Raw genomic sequence first — 16,805 nt, 5'->3', positions numbered from 1 at the left:
AGTATGACTGCTCAGAGCTCCGGTACGAAACTGCTGAAAAACCTGAGTGTCTCTGGATTAAGTTTAGAAGCGTGAGCAACAAGAGTGATGTAGTGGTGGGAGTCTGCTATAGACCACTGGACCAGGGGGATGAGGTAGATGAGGCTTTCTTCCGGCAACTCGCAGAAGCTACTAGATCGCACGCCCTGGTTCTCATGGGTGACTTTAATTTTCCTGATATCTGCTGGGAGAGCAATACAGCAGTGCATAGACAATCCAGGAAGTTTTTGGAAAGCGTAGGGGACAATTTCCTGGTGCAAGTGCTGGAGGAGCCAACTAGGGGGGGAGCTTTTCTTGACCTGCTGCTCACAAACCGGGAAGAATTAGTGAGGGAAGCAAAAGTGGACGGGAATCTGGGAGGCAGTGACCATGAGTTGGTTGAGTTCAGGATCCTGACACAGGGAAGAAAGGTAAGCAGCAAGATACGGACCCTGGACTTCAGGAAAGCAGACTTCGACTCCTTCAGGGAACTGATGGGTAGGATCCCCTGGGGGACGAACATGAAGGGGAAAGGAGTCCAGGAGAGTTGGCAGTATTTCAAGGAATCCCTGTTGAGGTTACAGGGACAAACCATCCCGATGAGTCGAAAGAATAGTAAATATGGCAGGCGACCAGCTTGGCTCAACGGTGAAATCCTAGCGGATCTTAAACATAAAAAAGAAGCTCACAAGAAGTGGAAGGTTGGACATATGACCAGGGAAGAGTATAAAAATATTGCTTGGGCATGTAGGAATGAAATCAGGAGGGCCAAATCGCACCTGGAGCTGCAGCTAGCAAGAGATGTCAAGAGTAACAAGAAGGGTTTCTTCAGGTATGTTGGGAACAAGAAGAAAGCCAAGGAAAGTGTGGGCCCCTTACTGAATGAGGGAGGCAACCTAGTGACAGAGGATGTGGAAAAAGCTAATGTACTCAATGCTTTTTTTGCCTCTGTCTTCACTAACAAGGACAGCTCCCAGACTGCTGCGCTGGGCATCACAACATGGGGAGTAGATGGCCAGCCCCCTGTGGAGAAAGAGGTGGTTAGGGACTATTTAGAAAAGCTGGATGTGCACAAGTCCATGGGGCCAGACGAGTTGCATCCGAGAGTGCTAAAGGAATTGGTGGCTGTGATTGCAGAGCCATTGGCCATTATCTTTGAAAACTCGTGGTGAACGAAGGAAGTCCCAGATGACTGGAAAAAGGCTAATGTAGTGCCAATCTTTAAAAAAGGGAAGAAGGAGGATCCTGGGAACTACAGGCCAGTCAGCCTCACCTCAGTCCCTGGAAAAATCATGGAGCAGGTCCTCAAGGAATCAATCCTGAAGCACTTACATGAGAAGAAAGTGATCAGGAACAGCCAGCATGGATTCACCAAGGGAAGGTCATGCCTGACTAATCTAATCGCCTTCTATAATGAGATTACTGGTTCTGTGGATGAAGGGAAAGCAGTGGATGTATTGTTTCTTGACTTTAGCAAAGCTTTTGACATGGTCTCCCACAGTATTCTTGTCAGCAAGTTAAAGAAGTATGGGCTGGATGAATGCACTATAAGGTGGGTAGAAAGTTGGCTAGATTGTCGGGCTGAACGGGTAGTGATCAATGGCTCCATGTCTAGTTGGCAGCCGGTGTCAAGTGGAGTGCCCCAGGGGTCGGTCCTGGGGCCGGTTTTGTTCAATATAATCATAAATGATCTGGAGGATGGTGTGGATTGCACTCTCAGCAAATTTGCGGATGATACTAAAGTGGGAGCAGTGGTAGATACGCTGGAGGGCATGGATAGGATACAGAGGGACCTAGACAAACTGGAGGATTGGGCCAAAAGAAATCTGATGAGGTTCAATAAGGATAAGTGCAGGGTCCTGCACTTAGGACGGAAGAACCCAATGCACAGCTACAGACTAGGGACCGAATGGCTAGGCAGCAGTTCTGCGGAAAAGGACCTAGGGGTGACAGTGGACGAGAAGCTGGATATGAGTCAGCAGTGTGCCCTTGTTGCCAAGAAGGCCAATGGCATTTTGGGATGTATAAGTAGGGGCATAGCGAGCAGATCGAGGGACGTGATTGTTCCCCTCTATTCGACGTTGGTGAAGCCTCATCTGGAGTACTGTGTCCAGTTTTGGGCCCCACACTTCAAGAAGGATGTGGAGAAATTGGAGAGAGTCCAGCAAAGGGCAACACATGACTTATGAAGAGAGGCTGAGGGAACTGGGATTGTTTAGTCTGCAGAAGAGAAGAATGAGGGGGGATTTGATAGCTGCTTTCAACTACCTGAGAGGTGGTTCCAGAGAGCATGGTTCTAGACTATTCTCAGTGGTAGAAGAGAACAGGACAAGGAGTAATGGTCTCAAGTTGCAGTGGGGGAGGTTTAGGTTGGATATTAGGAAAACCTTTTTCACTAGGAGGGTGGTGAAACACTGGAATGCGTTACCTAGGGAGGTGGTAGAATCTCCTTCCTTAGAAGTTTTTAAGGTCAGGCTTGACAAAGCCCTGGCTGGGATGATTTAACTGGGAATTGGTCCTGCTTCGAGCAGGGGGTTGGACTAGATGACCTTCTGGGGTCCCTTCCAACCCTGATATTCTATGATTCTATGATTCTATGAGCCAGAGCTAACATGAAATGAATATTCAATGAGACATTGACTCCATTATGTACAGAAACATCGAGTGCAAGGTAGTAATTATTTCACTGTATACTGAGGCAGAGGAATTATTCGTGGCACAGTGACTGTCTTTTTTTTGGACATAAAGAATATGCAGCCAGTGAAAAGTGAGTATAACACACCTGGTGAAATACAAAACCATACACCATATTCCAAGTTAATCTGTGAAAGAAAATATTAAAAATGCATTTGAAGCATACAATGGCTGTGTGAAATACATCACCTTGTGCAATGACAGATCTGAACTTTAAATCAAGTTCTGTACAGATGCCTAATTTCTGGTTTGGTAAAAGACAAAGTCATCTTGCTATCTATGCCCCATTTCACTTTTTTTAGCTGCAGTTTTGCAGCTAGTTGCAATGGGGGCTTAACCCCAAGAAGATGGTGCAGGATAGGAGGAAAAAGATTGTCAGAAGAACATGAATTGAGTAATGCTGGCAACATCTTACCACGATGCATCCAATCTGGCCATCAGAACATGTCTGATCAACCACCAGGAATAACCATGGAAACAGTGGTGAACAAACCCAAGCCTTTATGGAGCTTATAGTTAAGGCCGCAAGTTTGTCCTAGAGATCACAGAAGCCACAGTGTAGCAGGGTGGACACCCGCTCAGGCCCAGAGGGGTTTAAGATAGTCCTGGGAGAGGGCTGGGGCAGGGGAAGAGCTGGGTTGATTAGCAGAGCAGCCGCAGCTGGGGGCCATGCCCCAAACAGACCCAGCAGGCCTTATAACAGCCAGGGAAGCCAGGAGCAAAAGAGCATTCTCTCTCAAGCTCTGAGAGGGAGGGACCTGGCTGCAGAGACCTGAATAGAGGACGTAGTTTGGCGCAGGGGAGCTCTGGCCTAGGAAAGCCCCAGGCCCCAGCCCGGGAAGCAGCGCAGACCCCTCACCCCCATCCCACACCCCAATCCCCTACCCCAACCTAGTGAAAGTGAGTGAGGGTGTGAGAGAGCAAGTGACAGAGGGAGGGTGGCCTTGATGGAGGGGGGCAGGGCCTCAGAGAAGAGGCGGGGCAGGAGCAGGGCCTCAGGGAAGTGGGGGCGGGGCAAGGGTGTTCAGTTCTGTGCAATTAGAAAGTAGGCAACCCTAGGCTGTGCACTGCCGCCCATGCCTCCCCAGCACCAGCGGGGGTCCCAAGCTGCTCACCACCAGCCTCCCTGCCCCAAGGACTTGCGGCACCCCAGGGTCACCGCCGTCCAAGTTTTATTCAGGGGTATATAGCGGAAGTCATGAACAGGTCATGGTCCATGAATTTTTATTTTCTGCCCATGACCTGTCCATGACTTTTACTAAAAATAGCCGTGACTAAAACATAGCCTTACTTATAGTTAACCAAGGATCACAAAGCCCCTAACATCTACACTCAAATGGAACTAAAGCTCAAAACTAGCGTAGGTGACTGAAAACTATTGTATCTCAAACCCTTAGAGCTAAATTCTTCCACTTGAGACTCCTTTCCATTCACCATCCAGTGTTAGTGGACTTTTGCTTTTCCCAACTAATTTCAGAAAAGGCCCTTGCAGTCATTCTCCCTTTTCCAATCAAGAGATAAAACTTTTCTTCCAGCTTCTGCCCTAACTAAGAGAGATCAGTGGGAAAAGATGAGGAGCCAAGAGGAGGGGAGAAATGAAGAAAGATGAGAACAGAGGCTGTCATGACTCGCAGGTCTCTAACCTGGATCTGCAGGTTCCCGGGGATCATCACGCTCCAACCCCCACTGATGACTTACTGGCATATCATAGAATATCAGGGTTGGAAGGGACCTCAGGAGGTCATCTAGTCCAACCTGCTGCTCAAAGCAGGACCAACCCCAACTAAATCATCCTCGCCAGGGCTTTGTCAAGCCTGATCTTAAAAACCTCAAAGGAAGGAGATTCCACCACCTCCCTAGGTAACGCATTCCAGTGTTTCACCACCCTCCTAGTGAAAAAGTTTTTCTTAATATCCAGCCTAAACCTCCCCCACTGCAACTTGAGACCATTACTCCTTGTTCTGTCATCTGGTATCACTGAGAACAGTCTAGATCCATCCTCTTTGGAATCCCCTTTCAGGTAGTTGAAAGCAGCTATCAAATCCCCCCTCATTCTTCTCTTCTGCAGGCTAAACAATCGCAGTTCCCTCAGCCTCTCCTCATAAGTCATGTGTTCCATGTTCCATAAGTCATGTGTTCCAGACCCCTAATCATTTTTGTTGCCCTCCGCTGGAAGCTTTCCAATTTTTCCACATCCTTCTTGTAGTATGGGGCCCAAAACTGGACACAATACTCCAGATGAGGCCTCACCATTGTCAAATAGAGGGGAACGATCATGTCCCTCAATCTGTTGGCAATGCCCCTACTTATACAGCCCAAAATGCTGTTAACCTTCTTGGCAACAAGGGCACACTGTTGACTCATATCCAGCTTCTCTTCGACTGTAACCCCTAGGTCCTTTTCTGCAGAACTGCTGCCTCGCCACTCGGTCCCTAGTCTGTAGCGGTGCATGGGATTCTTCTGTCCTAAGTTCAGGACTGTGCACTTGTCCTTGTTGAACCTCATCAGATTTCTTTTGGCCCAATCCTCTAATTTGTCTAGGTCCCTCTGTATCCTATCCCTACCTTCCAACGTATCTACCACTTCTCCCAGTTTAGTGTCATCTGCAAACTTGCTGAGGATGCAATCCACACCATCCTCCAGATCATTTATGAAGATATTGAACAAAACTGGCCCCAGGACCGACCCTTGGGGCACTCCACTTGATATCGGCTGCCATCTAGACATGGAGAACCAGGACTCCTTGAAACCCAGCTCACTTAGAACTCACCTCTGGGCCCCAACTGTTGGAAGACTGGGGCTCCTGATTGGCCTACTTCCCCTGTTTATGCCAGAAGAAGGAACAGGAAGTCATAGAATCATAGGACTAGAAGGGACCCTGAAAGGTCATCTAGTCCAGTCCCCTGCACTTATGGCAGGACTAAATATAACTGTTTAACTGGGTTCCACCCTGCTTTGGACCACACATCCAGCACTACCTGCTCCTGTCTCCAGATCCCAACCACCTGGTTTCCTGACACAGCCTGATTCCTGGCATCTAACTCATAGTTCCTGACCTTCTGGTTCTGAACTCCAGCTGGCAATGGGGACCTGTGCCCACCCCACAAGATAACCACTAGGCCTGACTGCCTACGTCCCAGCCCTGACACTAATAGACAGAACTCCAGCAGGGGACCCATGAAATAAAAGTGAGCTAGGGAAGGTTAAAGGACAAAGACAAATTTTGCTGCTCCCCCAAGGCACTGAGATGTGGAGCCTGCTGCAGGTAGAAAGAAAGCAGTACTGTTAATTTAGAAGAGGGACTGCTAAAGAGCAACATCAAGGTTCACTGCTGCTACAGGGGAGTGTGGGGGTGACCCACCCATCAGGTGAAAAAAGGGGCAAAATGTTCGAATGCTCAAAAAATAAAAGTTTTTTTTATGTATCATTTCTCAATCTTCAGCCTCCTGGACCCTCTGCAATTTCCACTTAGTGACATTTTGTCAACCACATTCCATCTTGTTAGCATTCTAATGTGGCAAGTGAGTTTGAAAGGGCTACAATATGTCTTCAAACGCAGTTATGTGGCTCCTATTTAAGTCAATGGGAACCGCCCTTGTAGCTACAGTCCTAAGGGACTACAATAAAAAACGTCCTTGCTGGGGCTCTTTATTTGGTCTATGGAGATGAAGGAGCACCGGAAAAGGTGGGAGCCAGAGAGATGACCTACCTGAAATGGGGTCCCAAGTTGAGTGCGGGAGCAAAGGGTTTGTCTGTGACAATCGTGGTGCCAATGCCAACGGCCTGAACTTGGATCACATAGGTATTGCTGTTTTGTATGAACAAGTTCACCTTGTCTTGGAATTTGACCGTGTCATCCAAGTTAGCAATCAGAGTCAGCGATACCTTAGTCTCCGGGGGAACTACACCTTCACTGGGCTCAATCCTCCACAATGAGTGACTGCAAGCCTGCAACAAGATCCAAAAGCTAAGATCAGAATAGAACCATTGGCCTCAATGTACCTGTGAGGCACTACAGGATATGATTAAAAGGAAGAGAAAGCAATGACGGGCAGGTTGTTTCCACCAGCATCATCCTTAGGCTCCTGTTTCAAGAGAGACTAATTGTCCTCAACAGAATCCCTCAGTGAGCCATCTTGACATCTGGGGTAGAAGACGCAATCTCCAGCATCTTTTAATTGTACATTTGTGTTTTACTGCTCTGAATAATGCAGAAAGCGGGAAAGGCCATTAAACATGGTCTAGCATAGGGGTGGTCAACTTGAGCCTGAGAAGGAGCCAGAATTTACCAATATACATTGCCAAAGAGCCACAGTAATACATCAGCAGCCCCCCACCAGCTCTCCCCCCGGCACATTGGAAAGTTGGCGCCTGTAGCTCCAGCCCAAGAGTCGGTGCCTAGACAAGGAGCCGCGTATTAAAACTTCTGAAGAGCCGTGTGTGGCTCCGGAGCCCCAGGTTGGCCACCCCTGGGCTAGGAGATCCAGAAGGACCCACTCACAACCACCTGAAACAATATGGAAATATTTGAGAACATAGAATTTTTATGAAAAGCCGGGATTTGTTCACTGCTTAAAATGGACTGAAATGCTGTTTGCTTCAAGTGAGATCAGCTCTACTGAGTTTCTGTCCATCAGCCATGGAGCTCTAACGTTATGACAGCCAACTAAATGGAGAAATACATCAGAAAACAAAACAGCACATCAAAGTGCAGGAGCATTTAAAAGGATTCCAAATAACCTCCCCAAACAGTTTTAGGCTACTGGGGGGAGGGTGTCTGAGGAAGTAGGCAGAGCCAGATTTTACCTGAAAAGTGAAAATGATCCCATGGAACAAGTTCTTTTGGGGCTGTGCTGGTTTCTGACTGAGTGCAAGGGCCTCTCCCCAGTTCTGTGACAGGTTTGCAGCAGTGGAAGCCACCGCAGACTCAGGGCTTTAAAATTACATTAAATACATTACACTGGTAAAATTAATAAACTCAGTCAGATCCATTTAATTTGTAGTTCCCCACAGCCTCAGGGAGAGGAATCCTTAAAATAGAACCGCAAAGCAAGAGGAGACAGCATAGCAGAGGGTGGTCTGTTATGGCTAGCTCCAGTGCCATGCTTCACTGTCGAGATAAGGATGGATGCAGATCTAATTACCGGACCCACTTGCACCTGCTGCACTCTCCCTTAGATACAGTCTACTCTTTATTCTTTGGCTTTTGGATCTTGTGTTCCATAACTCTGCTGTTTGGACAGCTACCAGGGTGTTATCTGCCTCTTGTTTCAGATTCAAGGACCTTGTGTTTGAATGTAAAAAAAAAGCAAACATCACTCTGGGATGTATTAGCAGGAGTGTTGTAAGCAAGATACGACAAGTAATTCTTCCTCTCTACTTGACGCTGATTAAGCCTCAGCTGGAGTAGTGTGTCCAGTTCTGGGTGCCACATTTCAGGAAAGATGTGGACAAACTGGAGAAAGTCCAGAGAAGAGCAACAAAAATGATTGAAGGTCTAAAAAACATGACCTCTGAGGGACGATTGAAAAAACTGGGTTTGTTTATTCTGGAGAAGATAAGACTGAGAGGGGACATGATCATAGAATCATAGGACTGGAAGGAACCTTGAGAGGTCATCTAGTCCAGTCCCCTGCACTCATGGCAGGACTAAATATTATCTAGACCACCCCTGACAGGTGTCAGGGATTCATAGATTCATAGATATTAAGGTCAGAAGGGACCATTATGATCATCTAGTCTGACCTCCTGCACAATGCAGGCCACAGAATCTCACCCACCCACTCCTGCGATAAACCTCTAGATAATACTGTCAGGGTGGTTAAGCACTGGAATAAATTGCCTAGGGAGGTTGTGGAATCTCCATTATTGGAGATTTTTAAGAGCAGGTTAGACAAACACCTGTCAGGGATGGTCTAGATAATACTCAGTCCTGCTATGAGTGCAGAGGACTGGACTAGATGACCTCTTGAGGTCCCTTCTAGTCCTACAAGTCTACGATTCCATGTGAACACCACCACTCTAGCATTCCCATTGAAATGCATGGGTGCTAAAGAAATCTGTGAATACAGCGGTAACCTTTGCTCGCTCCCCCAGCCAGATCACAGATGCTGCATAAAGCCTTTTGAACTTTCTCCAAAGCATTACTGACCAAATGCATTCACTTCTTTTAAGTTTTTGATAATTTAAAATGGATAACTTGAAGACAACGCACCATAGAGGCCAGGAGAAGCCTAGCTTGTTCAATACACACATGGTGCCACCATCCCTCTCCACCTCTCCTGCACCCATTACACGCTTGGTCACTAGCACTAGGGAAATCCAGTAGGGTGCAGCAAAACAGACTATTCTATTAGCATGTTCTATTTCAAGCCAGAAGACATTAGGTTTAAATTGACATTAATGTTCAATCTATCTTCTGATTCATACTGACACAAGGTAGCTAGCCTGAAAAAGAGACCTGACAGCTTTGCTGTAGAAGTGAATCTGCGAGTCAGGCAGCACATTGCACCACAAAAACTAACACTGAGGAATAGTAATGGAATGGTTAGATGAAGGCAGCTGTGTGCATTTCCCACTGTAACACAATGCAGACCTACAGTGCTCCAGCATCCCTATGGCTGACCGCTTCAGGGAGGGGACATTAACCCTGGATAAAAAGGATTTGCATAACATACTAATTAGTTTGGTGCAGGTCCAAAGGAAGGGCCTACTGTTAGTGAACAGGACATTGTAATGACAGGAAAAAGATGATGAAGACATATAGGGCCAGAGTCACTCCAGTATCTGTGTTGGCTTCTGCCAACAACAGCACGTGGCCCCAGAGACAGAAAATCTGCTACAGGAAGGAGAGATCACAACTTCCCCACCTCACACAGTGCCTGTAGAATTCCAGTGCAGGGCCCCCCAAAATGGATATTAATAGCCAGGAAGAGGTCATGACCGGCACGACTGGAGCAATTAACAGCCTCAACCAATGAGGTTCCAATGGTTCTCCAGCTGTAACTTAAAGTGCTCCCAAGCAAGGGTGACGGAAGCAAAGCCACCTGCCCTCTCTCAGGGAATGAGTCCATACTTGCACAGTCAGAAATAATTTACACCTCCCTGGACCACGCTTGGACAACGACATTTGGAAATCACTTCCACAAGGGAAAGGATTGGCAATAAGAGAACTGGAGAGAGTAGGAACCAAAGGTGTGGACTGATGATTTATGACCAAGAGGGGAAGGATAACCTGGAAGCATTCAACCCAGCTAGAAGTATCGAGTCATTATTAGATACTCAGCAAGTCAACTACCAAGAAATCTGTCTCTGGAAGAATGGAACAGTAAGATACAGGGGATATACTTGATGAGTGTCCTTGCGGTATGAACCTAGCAGTTACCAAGAGAAACTCTTCAACCATCCTAAGAAGACAAGCAATTGTCACTGGTGACTCCATACTAAAAAGAATGGACAGAAAATTTAGCAAGGAGCACAAGGACAACAGGATGGTGTGTTGTCTTGCTGCAATGAAACTAAGAGATATAACCAGCAATATTGGATAGGATTATGAGGTCATCTGGCAAGTCTCCATTGGTGATGATATACTTGGAACCAATGACTTCACATTGTGTGGAATTACACCAATTATAAAAGAATTCAGGGACCTTGGAAGGGAGCTGACAAAGAGAAAAGTCTGGGTGATATTCACAGAGTTCCTACTGGTCCCATGAGTGAGAGAAGGCAGAAAATACTGGATGAGACCACCACTGGCTGCACGATTGGGTTGTGAAGCTGAAGATTTGGGATTTGTGTCACACTGCGCCATATTGCACTTGGAGAGAGTGCTGTACAAACAGGAAGGCCTGCATCTCACAGGTAGTAGGTAGGTGGCTAAACTACTTGGTGGAAGACTAGCTGGAAGTCTTCTTTGCTAAGAAGGCAAATGTGGTACACACGGAAATTCAGCATGTTATAAACAAATTGAGCTGATGTGACAAAGAATGTGAAGAGAAGCATTATTTCAGTTGCTGACATACCAATTCTAGGAGTCTGGGTAACAAGCAAGAAGAATTGGAAATTCTCATTGATGAGAAAAAACTTGATGTACTTAGCATTTATTGAAACCTGGTGGGATGATTCACATGACTGGAATATTAAAATAATTGGTTATAACTCAGTTAGGAAGGATAGAGGGAGCAAAAGAGGTGGCACTTTACATTAAGGACACCATTGTCTGTTTTAGAGTTATCAATAACTCAGAAGTGCAGGATCTTGAATGCATATGGGTCAATGTGTGTCTTTGATCACCATGGTCCTACAGATATCAGCAACAGTCTACTGCAGGTCTGGTGGAATTTTCAGAGAGCTTGGTAGGAGGTCTTTCAAGCAGAACTAAAGATGTCGGTTAACGAACTGGCTGACATATTTTTTATGTCCAGCCGACATAAATTACTCCTACTAAACTTTCTGTGAATTAGTTAATGTAGCTGCTAAGAAGTTAATTCCTGACAATATATACTTGGGTGATCACCAAAGGCAACTAAGCTCTACCAGAAAGTCATATATGCTGGTAATGTCCAAGAGACCATTAATAAAAACAAGCAACTCAGTCAATTGCAGGCTCAAACCAGATTATATTGATGGAGAGAGAGAGTCATAAAGATTCATTCTAGTCGGAAAGCCTGGAAGACTATCAAAAACTTTCTGGAGATTCCATCCTTGGCCAAAAGGAGTTTCCAATCACCGCAAACACTATCGCATCCCAGCTAGTGGCTAACAGTTGTACACAGAACTTGGACAAGTCTTTCAGCCCTGTGGTCAGAATTGAGGTCACAGAGAGGTGGCAGGCTCCCAGTGTGGATTCAAACCTGGTGGCTTCCTTTTCAGACAAAGATCTGTACCAGGCCATAAAGCTTATGGGAACAGGAAAGGCTCCATGCCAGGATAACCTTCATAGAATCATAGAATATCAGGGTTGGAAGGGACCTCAGGAGGTCATCTAGTCCAACCCCCTGCTCAAAGCAGGACCTTCATCTGGAGTTCCTTCTTCATCGAGGCCCAAAAGTTGGCTGCTCTGTTTCTTTAATTGATGTTTCCAGGGCAACTGCATCCCAAAAGTCTAGTGCATGGCAAAGGTCATTGCTATTCAGAATCTAGGAAAACTGCTGGAAGATCCTAAGAGCTATCAACCCATCTCTCTCCTTTACGTTACATAGAAGCTAATGGATAGCTTGATTCTGATGTGCATCAACCAGGTTATCAGACCACCACTGCCTTCATTTGAGGACATTGTACCCAAGATAAAGGTGGGTGCCATTCTGGTGGACTTGTCAGCCACATGACACTGTCTGATATGTGATGCTGAACACCAACTTGTTGCAGACTATTTCTGATAAGCTCAGGGTGTGGTTCATTATGGAAATGATAATGAAGCAGAGCTTCATCTTGCAAGGTAGAGACAAAGTCAGCCAACTTAGTCATCTGCATAAGGGACTCCCACAAGGATCCATTCTAGTTACTCTCCTTTTCAACATATATATTTATGACCTATCAACAACTGAGGCAAATAAGTACATATATGTGGATGACATCTGTCTCTCTGGTGTGGGTAACAATCTACACAATAATGAAGGGTCACTTAGCCAAGACATAATGTTCTGGCTACCTACCTTCCTCAGTGGAGATTTATACTGAGTCTAAGACGGTGGCCACAACCTTCCATTTGAGCAATTGCCTACTGTGATGAAGCGGGAGGTTTTCTTGTATTTTCAATGGTTTACTTGCAGAGGGTGTGGGACTCAGTTCCCTTGTTTGTTACTGGTTTAATAAGATGGTGAGAGAGGGAGTTTGTTGTTACAGAGGGCCAGCGGTGGCACTTGGGACCTCAGACGATGTCCTGGAGAATGGATATCCTGGCGACTGGTGACCGGGAGGCCCAGCTCAGAGTCACTGCCAGTTCTGGCCAGTGGGAGGACAAAGGACCGAGGAGAGAGGATCCCAGTAACCTGACCAGCCAGTTCCAGCCAGTGGGGAAACAAAGGGCGGATGAGAGGAGAAGCTGAGAGGAAAGAAGGCCCATGCAGCCTGTTTACCTGGGAGAGAAGACAAAGGACAGAGGTGGGACTTGGGGGAAGGTGATATGGATGCCCAGCTGGAAGGAGGGGGTTTCTGGACTGGGGAGAGAGAGCAGCTAGAGCCCACTTGGATGCAGGAGAGACCTAGATGTACTGTTGCTAGGCCCGAGGGCCCAGAGAATTTCCTATCCTATGTTCAGATATTCAATAAATCCTCCTGTTTTATGCTGGCTGAGAGTCACTCCGGTCTAGAGATCAGGGTTGCATCATTCTTTCTGGGAGTGGAGGCCTCGGGAGTCCAGAGTGAGTGAACTCCCTGAGGGAGCTCACGGAGAGAGACAGGCATGCTGAGCGCTCAGAGAGGTGTGGTTCCAGGAGGCAGAAGGGCCTATGGCTTGACCCCCAACAGAGAGTGGACCCCCGAGAAGGGCTGTCCCACTGAAGGGGGTTCCTCTCAGGGACCATACGGAGCCAGGAGAGAGAATGATTCCCATGAGTCCATGACACCTGGCCAATCAACCCCTCAGGCAAATGTTCGACAAACCTCAGTCCTGGCACTGGTATTTATTCCAGTGGAATATTGTGCAGCAGTTTGGGGCAGAAATCAGCATGTGCATCTCATTGATTTGAACTGAACACAGCCACCTATAGACTCACAGACTTTAAGATCAGAAGGGACCATCATGATCATCTAGTCTGACCTCCCTGCATTTGCAGGCCACAGAACCTCACCCATCCATTCCTGTAACAGACCCATAATCTCTGGTTGAATTACTGAAGTCCTCAAATCATGGTTTAAAGATTTCAAGTTACAGAGAATCCGCCATTTACACTAGTTTAAACCTGCAAGTGACCCATGCCCCATGACGAAGAGGAAGGAGAACCCCCCCAGGGTCTCTGCCACACTGACCTGGGGGAGAAATTCCTTCCTGAGCCCAACTATGATAATCAGTTAGACCATGAGCACGTGCACAAGACCCACCAGCCAGACATCTGGGAAAGAATTCTCTGGGTAACTCAGAACCTCCCCATCACCTGTCATTGGAGATATTTGCTGCTAGAAGTCACAGATCGACTACATGCCATTGTAGGAAGTTTCATCATACCATCCCCTCCATAAAATTATCAAGCTCAGTCTTGAAGACAGTTAGGTTTTTGGCCCCACTGCTCCTCTTGGAAGGCTGTTCCAGAACTTCGCTCCTCTGATGGTTAGAAACCTTCCCCTAATTTAGATCTAGACTGTTCTCAGTGGTAGCTGATGACAGAACAAGGAGTAATGGTCTCAAGTTGCAGTGTGGGAGGTTTAGGTTGGATATTAGGAAAAACTTTTTCACTAGGAGGGTGGTGAAACACTGGAATGCGTTACCCGGGAGGTGGTGGAATCTCCTTCCTTAGATATTTTTAAGGTCAGGCTTGACAAAGCCCTGGCTGGGATGATTTAGTTGGGGATTTGTCCTGCTTTGAGCAGGGGGTTGGACTAGATGACCTTCTGAGGTCCCTTCCAACCCTGATATTCTATGATTCTATGAATTTCAAGCCGTATTATTAGTAGTTGTCTTAGCCACAAATTAACATCTAATTTGTATGTGTTGGCTCACATAGCTCCCTCAAAACTTCAATGAGATGCTATCACCCTTAAAACTGCACAGAGAGCTATGACAGATGAAAACATCCTGCTGCATGCAAGGCTGACTATGGCTCCAACAGGTGCCAATAAGCAATGCATACTTCCCCAAAGAAGATCTGCCTGACTCCAGAAGAAAACACCTACACCTGCAGTTCTTGTCGACTTGCCACAAACTCCTTTTAAAATGGCTGTTCATGCACTCCTGTCTAGCACTGCCAGCCCAGTGCCAGTCGTGGATGAACAACAGCATATCAGGGTTGATAGCTATGTTCTAGTCGAGTGACAGTAACTCTGGGATAGAGAAACAGGTCTGCTGACAAACTTCAGAAGCCCTGATTCACATCCTCTTGTTTGCAATCTGGGAAGCAGATCCTGAACTAGACTTAACAGGCTGCTGTCTGGAACAGCCAGAGTGGATGACAATGCAGAAATTTGGCTTAGCCCATTTTTCACAGTGTGGCTGCAGGGTAGTGATGCAGATGGTCAAACATGTGGTGGAGGAGTGCACAATTAGAAAACTGGAGGGTGGACTGCAACATCTGACTACCCTCAGTGATGGAGCAATCAGATGTCTAAACAACCTAGATCAACCTTTTTTCATTTGCAGACCCCTAAAATATTTCAAATGGAGGTGTGGGCCCCTTTGGACAGTTCAGACTTAATCTGGAGATCCCCAGGAGTCCATGGATCACAGGTTGAAAACCACTAGTCTAGATAATGATTTGTGATGTGTACAAAAGAAGAATGTGCTAACTAACATAGCCCAGGAGGGGGGAACTGGTAGGGATCTGTTACAGACCACTGAATCTAACCAGAAAACAGGATGAATTACTCCTTAAACACCTATCTATAATGTGTGGAAAGAAAAATGGTGTTGTTATGTGGACTTCCACTTGGGAGACATACGCAGGAGTATATGTCTCATGCAGCCAGTAGTAAAACATCATTGGAAGTTTTAAAAATTATGAATGATAACTTTTTAACAGAGAAAGAATTGCACCCAACATGAGGTATGACAGATAAAAACTAGAAGTTGCTGATTGCTTAGGGTCCAGTGATCATAACCTGCTTACATTCAATAAGGGCAAAGAGAACAGTCCCAAATGTATGTATCTATCTATTTATCTAATTTCCCAAAGCTGAGGAAAGTTATGAGTGAAATTGATTGGTAGGAAAAATTTCAACAGAAAAATGTGAAAGAAAATTGAGTGTTCTTTAAGAAGAGTTTATTAGATGGCCAAAAGCCAAGATTTAACAATTGAGAAAGAGGACAACTTTGACTAAAAGCCCATCCTGATTCAGTGACCAAGTGAAGGAAGCAATTATAAATAAAAAAACAATATGGACCCAATGGGAAAAGTGCCAACTATTTATAGTACACAACTATTATACATTAGACGTTATGAAGGGCAGAAAATTGATAAGGGACTTGAGTTTGGAGCCATGACACTCAGTTCAGTTATAGCCAGCTAATTAGAAGGATTTGGCTACATTGATCAGGGCCTTGCACCAGTGAAACAGAATTTTGGCCCTTCAAATCCAGCAGTGTTTAGTTATTCTTACCAGTCCGTCTATCCAGAGTGACTACATTCTCTCAGGCGGGATTTTTAAACGAGGTGGCAACAGGCCCCAGTCCAACTCCAATACAGGTTTCTTGCATGAAGCAACCTTTTCAGCCCCCCACCTCCCCCAGTGCGGACTATGACAGTGAATGAAGAGTGCCCAGCTCAGAGTCTGAACAACATGAATCAAAGTAACTTCTAGACAATTACAAACACAATGCCCAGATTGCCAGGTTCAGTCTGATCCTGAAGGGCCATCACTGCTAGCAGCAGTTCTTAAGGAAGAGTCAAAAGAACAATGGAGAAGAGCACAACAGTGACAGCAGAGTCTAATGCAGAGCAAATGCTAGGCAGAAGCAGACTAAGCAATTGCTTAGGGCCCCGAGCAGCTCAAGGAGCCCCCTTTTAGTTATTAGTATGTGTTGTGGGTGGGTGGGGGGATATTCCTGCTTAGGGCCTCCAATGAGCTAACGCTATCATTGGTTAAATGGGTCATTAGCCGGGCAGGGAGATACAGTCCAGTGACCCTTTCAGTTGCACAATGGCCCCAACCTTCAGAGTGGCTGCTCCATAACTCCCATCTTCTCCTACCAGGGAAAGGAAACGCTGGGGAGAGGACAAAACCCTTCCGCAGAGAGCAGACCAACCGCAACTCAATATATCACCAGCCCACACAACATCGTAGCCAATGAGGCCCTCATCTTGCACACAAAGCCCTAGGATTAAATCTAGAAAAAATTTGGCTGCACTTCTAAAAACGAAGAGGCCTAGTGCAGAAAAGAGAAGCAGCTCCTTTAACTGCAAAGATCAGAGAGATAGGAGCTTCCTCTTAGGAACGCCAGAAAC

General features: G+C 46.2%; 1 protein-coding gene across 1 annotated transcript in view; it reads right to left on the bottom strand.

Moving 5' to 3' along the window:
• HYDIN (HYDIN axonemal central pair apparatus protein) overlaps positions 1-16,805 on the bottom strand; it is a 427,037-nt gene that overhangs the window by 203,840 nt on the left and 206,392 nt on the right. Inside the window, exon 19 of the mRNA XM_073307159.1 lies at positions 6,422-6,660. Coding sequence (XP_073163260.1) covers positions 6,422-6,660 — 239 coding nt within the window. The remainder of the gene's footprint in view (positions 1-6,421; positions 6,661-16,805) is intronic.

Source organism: Lepidochelys kempii, chromosome 12, assembly GCF_965140265.1.
Source record: "Lepidochelys kempii isolate rLepKem1 chromosome 12, rLepKem1.hap2, whole genome shotgun sequence".
NCBI classification, from domain to species: Eukaryota; Metazoa; Chordata; order Testudines; family Cheloniidae; genus Lepidochelys; species Lepidochelys kempii.
Note: the sequence above shows the minus strand (reverse complement) of the source record. Positions and strands in the feature narration are given on the sequence as shown.